The 13,237-nt window shown below is 33.5% G+C and overlaps 1 protein-coding gene across 9 annotated transcripts; it reads left to right on the forward strand.

The window, feature by feature from the left end:
* The first annotated feature begins 3,840 nt into the window (after positions 1 to 3,840).
* Arm (armadillo) lies at positions 3,841 to 13,001 on the forward strand. Of its 9 annotated transcripts, none has more exons than XM_083056147.1 (10): positions 3,841 to 4,161; positions 6,751 to 6,816; positions 6,906 to 7,136; positions 7,217 to 8,011; positions 8,105 to 8,373; positions 8,458 to 8,799; positions 9,086 to 9,259; positions 9,596 to 9,898; positions 11,051 to 11,162; positions 12,568 to 13,001. In XM_083056147.1, the coding sequence occupies exons 2-10, from the start codon at positions 6,780 to 6,782 to the stop codon at positions 12,750 to 12,752; spliced, it is 2,448 nt and encodes an 815-aa protein (XP_082912273.1). In that variant the 5' UTR covers positions 3,841 to 4,161; positions 6,751 to 6,779; the 3' UTR covers positions 12,753 to 13,001. The 9 variants fall into 9 exon arrangements, with proteins under 9 accessions (XP_082912273.1, XP_082912279.1, XP_082912272.1 ...); XM_083056153.1 differs by lacking the exons at positions 3,841 to 4,161; positions 12,568 to 13,001 and adding exons at positions 5,557 to 5,665; positions 11,501 to 11,564; XM_083056146.1 differs by lacking the exon at positions 3,841 to 4,161 and adding an exon at positions 5,558 to 5,665.
* Positions 13,002 to 13,237: the final 236 nt, after the last annotated feature.

Genomic DNA, 13,237 nt, shown 5'->3' on the forward strand with positions numbered 1-13,237 from the left:
TTTTCTTTCTTATTCTTTCGTAAATAATTTTTGATCTTTGAAATTTTCGAAATACTATGAAGATCTATTAAATCTAATCTGCGACTAATTTTCAAGAGAATACAGACAAAGAGAAAGAATATCTATCCTTACATTATGTGATTAGAGACTATAAATAAGCTATAGCGCGCTATCCTTTCCTTTCTCTTTCAATGCATAAATACGAGCGTTATATTTACACGAACATTAGGCAAGACAAATCGATACAGATTTCGAAAATGTATATAATTAAGAACGTATCTTATCTTATATAGAGATATGCGCGTAATATGCCATATGCAATACATATCATATGCCTGGTTCTCTCTTTCCATCGATGTGCGCCAATATTCCCAATTGCCTATTTTCTCCACTGTTTCTCATAAAGCTGATGAATACCGATGTGTCCTGAGCTTTGCTTTTAATATTTTATTAAAAAAAAAAAAATAGACATTTTAATCGATTAAAAATGTTATTAAGTTTTTAAGCAATTAGAGCCCATTCTCTATTAATAAATGTATTTATAAAATCCCGTTATCCTTTTTTCGTGAAACATTTTCCTGTTGCTATTAAAACATAATTTTCAATTAACGTTATACGAGCGCAATCCCCACCTTCATGTTTAATTTATTGAAAAAAATTTTATTATTGAAACTCAAATGAGAATTTATGCGTTGTTAATAAAGTTATTGTGTAACACACAAAAATAATTAATTCATAACATAAATTTAAGTACAAATATTTAGGAAAAACAATAAAACGAACAAAGAAATATTTACATAATACACGCAGGAAAAAATAAAGAGATAAGTACAAAAGAAAATAGAAATGTGTAAAAAATTAGGATAATGTAATGTATGTATATATGTGAAATCTATAGATTATGAAAGAATTCACTTTCGTAAAAGTTCAAGATACATACGGATGGCATCGGATGTACATCGATGATTAATGATCTATGATCTATTCCAATTTCGCATGAGGAATGTTGTGGTATTTTTCACCGTCAATGTTCCAACACTCTAAATTCCCAGCGCGGATCGACTTTGTGGCGTTTACATAGATTAACACAGAAGTCTCCATCAGCACAAATCATTATTAGCATATTATCGATGACACTTATCAGAGCGCCGCACACCAAATTTTACTCTCAAATAAGACCCTGTTCATAAATCAGAAAGTGCCTTTCCCTCGACTCGGTGATATTTCATTCGTTAACAGCTATGTAATTTCATCCGCCAAGTCTTTCCGATCAAATATTTTTCCACTTGGCGATACGTGTGTATAAAAAGCTGAGAAAAGGAGAGATCCTGCGAGCAATAGGCGCCGTAAACTCGCTGGTTTATCATCGATCGGAGGAGCATCCTTATGATAAATATTTGTCTAATTTTACCGTTCAACGGATTATCGTTGCTTCTCATAATTACAAGTCGTATGTATATTTTATGAAGCAAGCCCACATAAGTGTGCTATCGTTATCGAATGCGTTGTCAATCAAAGATAAAATTCAAATCTATTTTCTTTTCTCTGCATTTGATTAATCGTTCGAATAAAAATATGTTAGTTTTACAGTATTTTATAAGCTTCAAAAGCAATATGCGATATACATATACTTTACCGCAAAAATGACAAAAACAAAATCGTAAATAAAACACTAATGCGCATCGATCATCGATATCTGTGTAATAATTAAAAATGCCGCGTTTCATCCAACACATTTCAACCGAATTCGTTTATAAAAAATTTAATCGATGATATTTATCATTAATTACGGCGACGAATCCGCGCGGATTTATCGCACGTTTCGCGGCTGTATTTCACTGGCTGGCTGCCGTATATTTCAAAGGAAAATTTTCCACTTTTTTCAGTTATCCGCTCAATATCAGCGCAGACATAAAATGTATCATCACCGTTCGAAACGGAAGGAACGCTACCGCCATCACGCATCCGAAAATTAATCGGCGTGGGTGCAGCCGATAACGAATGGTGGTCCCGCCAAACGACCAGTATATTTTACTTTGCTCTCCAGTGTCTGTTATTTTGTGCGCATTCTGGCCATCCGCCCGGCACGATTTACTCGCCGAGTTCGATCAGGAATTTTCGAGTCGCGCGCGCGACCGGACAAATACCCGCGAATCCATTAAAAAATTGCTGTCGATCGCGCGCGTGGTGATTGTTCCTCGATGGAAAGCCTCGATCGCAAACGCTAATATCTGTTTTGCACAGGGACGAGGTGTCGCGTCGTTGCGTTTCTGATAAATCTGCCTGTCCTCTTTCCTTCCTTGCAGTCTTCACATTGTATGTATTTTTGCACCTGATTTCTCTTTCCCGACACGCCGCTTGTTTATCGGGTTGCGAGCTACAGGCGCGTCACTACCCCCGCTAGCGTATATAATTTAAAATAAACGCGTGTACATATACACGTACACAATATGTATACGCACCTATTTCTGAGCAAACTCACTTCTTCGATTTCTCGATAAAGGGACGCATATATTTATTTATATCCTTTTAACTTGTATTTTTTGATAAGTGGCTTCTTGTTCTTCTGTATGACACATATTTCTCCGATATGTAATGTGATAAATTAATTGAATTAAACTGATATCGTCAGCAAAGAAACTTATTAATCTGATTTTGCACATTTTATATTATTATAAATAAATATAATTTTTTGTATTCACATATTGAAAATATTATGATGATGTACAAATGTATCGAAAACATTGAATATTATGCAAAAAAATAATTATATATATATATAATATACATATAATCCTACACGCACAAAATTCTCAAAAAAATTAAAAATTATAAAATTCTATTATAATTTAATTAAAGCAAATAATTAATGCTGTAATAATCGCAACATATTTATCACGATAAGAAAATATTTAATTATTAAAGAATAATTTTGTTTCTATATGAATAATCTAATTAGTTAACTTTTCAAATATAAATATGTTAAATTTATAATTGGTTGGTAAGAGATCTAGTATCTCTTAAAAATCTTTTTATTACATTCTTCATATTTATTTTACAGGTTAAAGATTTTATTTCATTATTTTCTAATAATATAATAATGTTATGAATTGTGAGAATAAAAAATCCATATATCAATCATTAATGTGTATGTGTGTATGCACGCAATGTGTAAAAAAATGTACATACATATTAATATATATATATATATATATATATATATATATATATATATCAACAAATTTAACAAAAGATATGTATAATCTAAATGTTATCACAAAAAATATTTGTTATTAAATACAATCCACTACATTTAATTCATCTCAACAAATACATTTTATTCATCTTATATGTTTCTTAAATTAATAAAATAAAATTCAATTTTGTAGTTTATTATTATATATGTATACATTAATAAAAAACACGAAATTTTTGATAAACTTTTTATTTGTATTTCGAAAGTTATCGTATCAATTTAAATCGAATAAATCTTTTAGTACTAAATTATTAATTTTTATAAAAAAAATTTGAGTTTTGTTATATATAAGTTATAGTTATAATAAGACTTGTCCAAAAAAAGTATCGATCATTTATATATAACTTTTTCCGTGAAAATGGGATCATTTTTGTTTCGTGACGGAATCAAAACTGAACGTATATAAAGAAAAGTAACGTATTGGATACTCCAGTAGAAAAAAATAGAAAGAAAGGCAGATATATATATTTTTCGCTTCATTCGTTCTACATACTCTCGTTTTATCGTTCTGCTGTAATTCTGGATCGACGCAGATGGCAGATGGCATCTACGTCGCTCGATTGCGCGTCACTTTCCACCATCTTTAGATAGAGTAAAACCATTATCGGAGTAACGCGTGTAGTTTTGTGGTTGACTGATAGTCGACAGGTTCCGGGTTCAATCATACGTTTGATTCTTATATACATCTCAAGAGGTGGACAGCGATTTGAAGCTTAATAAAAGATTGGGTGTGTCTAGAGATTAACAAGACTAAAACTTCAAGAAAATTCAAGAAACGATCACAAACAAATAGAAGAATTGCAAAATACATTGGAAATTGTGATACTATCCCTGAATATAGGACGGATTAAAAAAGAAGAAAACCTTTGTCGGAGCTTAGAGCATTGGTGGATCCCTTTAACGTGGTATTGTGTTTCTTAGTAAAAATCTAATAAAAGAAAAAAGTTGGGTTACTACTGCAAATCGGTTGCTATTATAGTCATAGTGCTGGAGTTAGTGTTGCTAAAAGGAATTTGCAAATAATCCGGAGTTTGGAGTAACGCGAGTCCAGAGGGTGCATATAAACTCTGATATATATACGGTTTGGCACAACTGGTCGCCTATATATAATTATTATTATTTGTATTATTATTTTTTAAAGAGTTTATATTTCTAGGATATAATGTATATATATATATATATATATATAAATAGTCCTTATAGCCTATTGGCTATCTGGCATTGATGATTCCTTTGCAAATTTTCATTCTCTTTATTTGCTTATTTATTTATGCGAAAAGGCCCACATGAGATAATCTTCTAAAATCTAAAAGAAAGTAAGACTTGGAATTTTATCGATTACGATTCGGCCGTTCCGAATCGTAAAAGCATTACGTGTGTGTCACTATGTTATTTGTGTTATTATTTCATCTAAACTAAAAGTATGATTAATAATTCCACAAATTAGATCGACAAGAGATTTTCTAATTATTTATATCTATATATTGTATATCCATTCGATAACATGCAATAATAATGTTGACATCGTTATCATATAAAACAATTTTGTCACTTAAAAATAAAATAGACATATACATATATGTGTATATATATGTATATATGTATATATAAATGATTTGGAGTAAGAAAATCTTATATCTAATTTATGGAACTATAATCACAAGCAACACATTCCCCATCATATTCAGCCAGCTATTTATTATGATATTAATTATGGATGACAGGAATATTATAAAAGTACACACGCCTGCGCTTGCGCGTATGCACGCACACGCTCACGCACGCACACGCACGCACACGCACGCACACGCACGCACACACGCACGCACGCACACACGCACGCACACACACAACACACACACACACACACACACATATGACATACGTACGCTTGCGCATAGTTTCCAATGGCGTCAACTCCTTGTCACGTGACCGCGTTAGTTCGTTCATATCTGAGTCAGAGAGTAGGTGGCGCTGAAATTGCCTCCCACTTTCAATGTATTCTCAAAGACGCTTTTTTTCACGCATGCGCGTTGAATGTGGCCTCATTGAAGTAGCAAATTCGTCAGAAAAAGGGCGCTTTTACGCCCTCTATTCCTAGATGTAGTTTCAAAGTGCTGCGAAAATCAATGAAAGAACATACGTATTGAGATATATGTATATTAGATAATTGCAAAATTTTCTTTAGATTTGCAATATGTCACTTTTTTGATTAAATTAATAACATTAAAAATATTAAATATTATAAGATTTTCACACTCAGAATTTGCCTTATGCATACATCCCTGAATTTCACTGCCATTATGTTGCGCATGCGTGAGAAAGAGCGTCTCTGAGAACAACACTGCCCACTTTTCCAAGAGAGAATTTGTACACCTTGGACGAGCCGCGGAGTCGTGTCGTGGTACAGTAAGTCATTGCACGAAATTGAAACCTACTTGAGAGCATACATAGTGCATTGCGCGTGTTTATATCGAATGTGTCTGCTTCTGACGTATAGATAGATCATTTGTGCCAGACGCGAGAGTGGCATGTCAAAAGAATTATCGGTTCGAACTTGGTTTTGGAGTCGATCACTAGATACGAACATGCGCATCGGTATCGACTAATACTCTACGAGGTGCATTTTTTTGTCTGACAAAACATTTGTTTTAAAGTTTTTAGCTTCATATTTTATGTTTAATTTATTAGTTCTCTTTTTTTTTTTACCGTGATTATATCTTTATTGGGTGCTTTCTCTCACATACACATGAATCGCCTTTCCCTTCTCTCATGATCTTGTCGATTGTTAGAAAGTGATGACACATTGCATTTTCGTACTCGTATAAGCGCATGCATCATCTTTTTCGCATTCCATTGCGATTCCGTATCTTGCGGTTACACCCGATGAGTGCAACGGCACGACGCATATTCGATTGCAGTCGACAGCACCCACAAGTCTGAAGCTGTGTGACGCGAGAGCGAGAAGCGAGAGCGAGATGAGAGGGTAGAAGAGAGGCTAGAAAAAGAGAGCGTGAGTTAGTGAGTGAGTGAGTAGGAAAGAGTGGGAGTGAGAAGAAGGGGAGAGAGAGAGAGAGAGAGAGAGAGAGAGAGAGAGAGAGAGAGAGATTCTTCGATCGCGCCCACATTCCGCACTGGAACATCTCGCCGGAACAGGATTCATTGACCCAGCATAGTGTCGTAAATTGTCACGAATGCTATAGTAACACGCGCAAGTAAATATTTGACAAAGGTATGCGAGTTTAAAGCGAGTTTTAAGGCATTCTTATTTTTAATGCTCATAAAGAACTCGAATGACATATTAATATCGAAATCGACTCGGTCTTGTTGACTGATGGCAGCATTGCCTCGCGCTGGACTCTATATTCCTGCAAGCATTTCCTATTGCATAATTCAATGCAAATATGTACCCGAGTGTTGAAATCATTCAAGATTATTTATATTATAGAACAGAATGTTTAGAAATTTATGGAATTCTATTTTACTCATTGCAGGTGCAGGGATAATTTTATTTCTCGGAGACATGAGTTATCCAATGTCGTCGAATCAATCTAGACCAAGTAAGTCAATTGTTTATATGATTCAATCTGTCATGTTAGATGTACAAAATTAATTAGTTATCTATGTTTTATTTGTTTTGATGTTTCAGTGTCCCAAGGAAATTACCAAGGCCCAGGCGACTTGCCTATGGGTTCTGCAAAAGAACAGACATTGATGTGGCAGCAAAATTCTTACATGAATGATTCAGGCATCCATTCTGGTGCTGTTACTCAGGCACCATCTCTGTCTGGCAAAGAAGATGAAGAAATGGAAGGGGATCAATTGATGTTTGATTTGGACCAAGGGTTTGCACAGGGTTTCACACAAGATCAAGTTGATGGTTAGATTACATGATTTTTGCAATTGGATTATCACAAAATAAAACATTGTACATATTACAATTAAGTATTGATCTTTCAGAAATGAATCAACAATTGAGTCATACTCGGTCGCAGCGTGTGCGCGCTGCTATGTTTCCTGAAACACTGGAGGAAGGTGTAGAGATACCTTCTACGCAATTTGATCCAGCACAGCCTACTGCTGTACAAAGATTGGCTGAACCGAGTCAAATGCTGAAGCACGCTGTCGTCAATTTGATCAATTATCAGGATGATGCAGATCTCGCTACACGCGCTATTCCTGAGTTAATCAAGCTCTTAAATGATGAGGATCAGGTGGTTGTTTCTCAAGCAGCTATGATGGTACATCAATTATCTAAAAAAGAAGCTTCCCGCCATGCCATCATGAACAGCATGCAAATGGTGTCTGCCTTAGTGCGTGCCATCTCTAATAGCGATGATTTGGAATCGACAAAGGCCGCGGTTGGTACTTTGCACAATTTATCACATCACAGACAAGGCTTGCTAGCGATCTTCAAGAGCGGTGGCATTCCCGCGCTTGTGAAACTCCTGAGTTCTCCAGTAGAATCCGTTCTTTTTTATGCAATAACGACTCTTCATAACTTATTGCTTCATCAAGATGGTTCCAAGATGGCCGTGCGTCTTGCCGGTGGTTTGCAGAAAATGGTTGCTTTACTGCAGCGGAACAATGTCAAATTTTTGGCTATTGTTACTGATTGCTTGCAAATTTTAGCATACGGAAATCAGGAGAGCAAATTAATAATTCTTGCTTCGCAAGGTCCGATAGAACTTGTGCGTATCATGCGCTCTTATGAATACGAGAAATTGTTATGGACTACTTCAAGGGTATTGAAAGGTAAATTTCCAATTTATTGCAGTAATTTTATCGAATTTGTATTATAATTAAATTACATTCACTTATTAATCAATGATTCACTTTGTTTTGCAGTATTGTCTGTATGTCCGAGTAACAAGCCCGCAATCGTAGAGGCAGGTGGGATGCAGGCGCTTGCCATGCATCTCGCAAATCCGAGTCAAAGATTAGTGCAGAATTGTTTATGGACATTACGTAATCTATCAGATGCTGGCACAAAGGTTGACGGACTTGATAACTTGTTGCAAAGTCTTGTGCTTGTGCTTGGGTCAACGGATGTGAATGTCGTTACTTGCGCGGCTGGCATTTTATCAAACTTGACTTGCAATAATCAGCGTAATAAAGTATGTCGAAATAAAAAAAAAAGTGTTTCTTTAAAGCGTTTCTTATATCTGGCATATAGATAAAGATTTTTAAATCTTTTTCAGGTTGCGGTGTGTAATTACGGTGGTGTCGATGCTCTCGTTCGTACGATTATTAATGCCGGCGATCGGGAGGAGATAACTGAACCGGCAGTATGCGCTTTACGTCACTTAACATCGCGTCATAATGAAGCGGAAATGGCGCAAAACTCGGTTCGATTGAATTACGGTATTCAAGTTATAGTCAAATTACTTCACCCACCGTCGCGCTGGCCGTTGGTGAAGGCGGTTATTGGACTAATCCGCAATTTGGCTCTTTGTCCCGCAAATCACAGTCCGCTACGCGATCATGGTGCAATACATCATCTCGTGAGACTTTTGATGCGTGCATTCCAGGATACACAAAGAGTAAGTTACTTATTTGATTATATATATAAAGAAGCACTTTACATACTCTTATTTTATATACATGGTATATTTTTATTATATTTGTATGATTTTTTGTTGAAATAAATACGTTCGCTTATGAGTGTTATTTATGTTGTTTTTCAGTCATTCAATTTATATTTTCTTTGTTATGATTTTTTATACTATTATGAAGAGATTATTTTCAGATTTTTCTAATAATTAAAAAAAAAAATATTTTTACAATAATAATTATTAATATATGTAATTACTGCTTTTTTATTTGTAGCAACGCTCATCTGTTGCTAGTACCGGAAGCCAACAGACATCGGGTGCTTATGCAGATGGAGTACGTATGGAGGAGATAGTGGAAGGCTCAGTGGGAGCGCTTCATATTCTAGCGAGAGAGTCTCATAATAGAGCGATAATTCGCTCACAAAACGTTATTCCAATTTTCGTACAAGTACGTATCGCTATTTTTATGAAATAATTTATAACGTTATTTTATTTTTAATTTTTAATTTTTTTAATGCAAAATCAAACATTACTCCCCTATTCTTAAATTATTTTTTAATTTTATTTTAATGTTACAAAAATGCACAGAATGAAAATGTCGCTTTCTATTTTTTACTCTCTTTATTCTACACATAGTTATATAGTTACATTAGCAAACGTACCAAGATAATAACGAGATCGAGAATAGCGAGAGAGAATAGGAAGGAGAGAGGGAAAGGGAGTTCCGTATCTATTAATTCTTCTTTTTTAAAAAAATTTTAATATTTATTTATTTTTCATACAGTTATTATTTAATGAGATTGAAAACATTCAACGCGTGGCAGCCGGCGTACTTTGCGAATTAGCCGCTGACAAGGAAGGTGCCGAAATAATAGAACAAGAGGGTGCTACTGCTCCACTGACGGAACTGCTTCACTCCAGAAACGAAGGTGTTGCCACTTATGCAGCAGCAGTACTCTTTCGTATGAGCGAAGATAAGCCCCAAGAGTACAAGAAACGACTTTCTATGGAGCTGACAAATTCCTTATTCCGCGAAGACACAAACTTATGGAACAATACTGACTTCAGCATGGCCCCAGACCTCCAGGTATCGTAGAAAATGGATACAGTAATGCACGTCAAATTATTCGTGCCGTGGCGAAATAGATTTACTTGCAAACACTATGTAACATAGCGAGCTTTAGTTTTATATCTCTATATAGAAGCGAATTTTGCCTTTTATATATATATATATAGAATTATTTTCAAGTACTTGCCAGGACTTGCCAGGTTTGTAATATGATATAAACAGAAATATCGTAGTATGGAAATATGTTACTTCTAGGTAGTTACATTGTGTTTGATAAATTATGCCACGTTATGATAATAGTTTTTATTGCTCATAGAGATACCCCCGTCTCTTTCTAGTTATAACATTCAGGTATTTATATAAAAGGTTTTTCCCTTGTAAGATTAATTTCGAGCACAGTTGTTTATAATTCATGTCATTATCTATGAATCTGAATTTGCACCATTAAGATATATGCAATACTTATTCATGTGCTAATAGTTAATTCTAACTATCCCTCAATTTTTATGCTTTAGACTTTTATATATACTTGTGAAACGGTAGAAATATATGTGTTAAGACTAATTTCATACAGTTTTATACTGCTTAACAAATTATAAATCTATTTTAGAAAAGTTTTGAAACGTATGTTTTTCTCAAGAAAAAAAAAAGAAAATGAAAAAACTTAAATTGGTAAAATTTGCAAAAAGGTTATATCTTTATACACATGGTTTAGGATTCTACCCACTATAATAAGTGAAAATCAAAGTAATTGGTGAGATATAACCTTTTCGCAAGTTATCCTTAAATTTTATGCTTAAGCTTATAATACATAGTTAATTTTGTCCAAGATTTATAAAGTAATCACATTTTTATATCAATATTTGTTTAAAGTTGAAAACTAAAGAAGAGGCAATATGGTCGTGCCTAATGGAGCAATAGATCACGAGATGTACTTAGATTTAATTTATAGTTTGCAAGATTATTATGTGCATGGGAATGGCATTTTGTCCCTTCTGCAGATATTTATTTCAAATTGTTTTCTTTTTTTTTTATACGTTATTATATTTCACATAAATTTTCTTCATTATTATTATCATACGAGATTTGCCAACTATAGCGCATATCTGTTCGTATTTCGAGGTGTCATGACACGCCTTCCTTAGAAAATATGCTTTGTGTTGATCTGAGCTACCTAATCTTCAGGACATGCTTGGCCCCGATCAAGGCTATGATGGTATGTATGGCCAAGGACCTCCTAGTGTACACAGCAGCCATGGCGGTCGGGGTTATCAACCGCAAGGTAATTTATAAAATATTATCCAACTCGCGTTTATCAAATGTGCTATTTCCGAATAATCGATTTATTACTCGAGTAATCAATCGAAGGTAGACGGAATTTGAAATGTGTACATAAAAACAAGTCTTATTCTGCTTTTATAAAAAAATTGTAATAATAAATTGTATAGGATCGGCATATAGGACGGAATAATTTTGTACGTTATAGTGCTATTTTATGAACCAATTCTCTGTCTTGCATTTTAAAAATACGCGAGGGAGTTTATTAAATACTTGACTATTCTCTTCAGTGTTACTTCTAATATAAAATAATGCATTTAATTGTATGTGTTATTTTAACAGCAGCTTAACCCATGGACTCTTAAATTAAAATACAGGCTATCAACAGTATCTCGCAGTAACATAGGTGACATTTGGTCTTTATGTATTGTTCTTGTTTTCTCATTATCTGGTTGTTTGATATCTAAACGATAATCAATTTTGATTGCATGTTTAATGTTACATTGCAAATCATCTTTTCTCACTCGTAATTACAAATGCGTTTTTAATGTATGTGTAGAGTATTGTAATATTTTTTCAAGCATCTTTATGTTTTTCTGCATATATATTTATATATATTTATTCTTGTATTATTTTTCTTTTGCTGTAATATGCACTTTACTAGTGGGAGAGTCATACATGTAGGAGAATAATTTGTAAGTAATTAAATAAGAATTTCTTAATGCACAGTGTTTGTTCTCCAAAAGAAACTATTTATACAAATATTTGTCATCAATTTTTTTGAAAAAACATTGGTAATATAATACTTTTTCTCTCTTTTTTGTTTCTTAAAAGAATTAGTAATGTGACACTTTTTATTTGTCCTTATCATTACAGTGATATCTGATTGAGCTTCAATATTAATTACTACAATGCTTATTTTGTCGTTATGTAATTAAAACTATAAAAAATTTAAGGCTTTTTTAAATGTGTTTATATATTCATGTGTATGTGTCTGATTATTTAATACTATTAATAAGTATTTGATCACTATAAATGATTTTTGTTCTACAGCTTTGCATAAAGCAGATTTATGATTAAAGAGTATGCCATATAAATAAATTAATTATTAATGACCATCACACACAAATATGATATATACACATATTAGTATTATATAATTATATATAAAGTAATTATATAAATTAATTATATGTGATAGTCATAAGAGAAGATGTAATTATTTTTAGGATACATAGCAAGCTATACCTCGTAACATTAAAAAGATGCAAAACACTTTTCAAGTTGTTACGCTTCATTGATTAATAAAGTTCTGCACTTTGTGTGCAGTGTAATTTTTATCGATATAATTATTGCACGAGCAGTAAATAATAGAATCTTTAAAAAAATAAGATTTTTTTATATAACAGGTTATGACCAGATACCAATAGACTCAATGCAAGGATTGGAGATAGGTGGTGGATCGACGTATGGTGCGATGGACACTATGGATGTGGCACACGAAGGTGATTTGAGTTTTGATCATTTGGAAGAGCTCCCTGCACCGCCGCAAGACAACAACCAGGTCGCGGCCTGGTACGATACTGATCTTTAAATCCATGCCATTCTAATACAGTCGCCTTCGGATCCACATCCACGTAGTTCACGTTCGTTTTGTCGAACGGAAAGTGAAACATTCGCTAATCCATATCCATATCGCCTGTATGTAATCGCCTAATATGATCATTCACCCGAGTATATAAACATTATATCGATGTATTAGAATTAAGAAAAACTCATGTAGTTCGTACAACATATGTATCGTTTAATTGTCCGTACAAATAAACTGAACGATTAAGCAAAATGCGCTCCTTATTGCGTGATTACATAAGAATAAAGATCAATTCACACATACACATATATAAAACACACACACACATATTTTTTTTTATAATAATCATTTAAATTTAAAGAGAAAATTAAGTTTAAATTTAGGTTTACATATTACAAAATTATATCGTGAAACTTTTCTTATAAGTTTTTAACGATCATAAGCAGATTTTTATATAAAAACTGTATGGATTTTAAATAAGAAATCTT

This window comes from Prenolepis imparis, unplaced genomic scaffold (assembly GCF_030444845.1).
Source record: "Prenolepis imparis isolate NDT839.2.m4 unplaced genomic scaffold, iyPreImpa1.0 SCAF_17, whole genome shotgun sequence".
NCBI classification, from domain to species: Eukaryota; Metazoa; Arthropoda; class Insecta; order Hymenoptera; family Formicidae; genus Prenolepis; species Prenolepis imparis.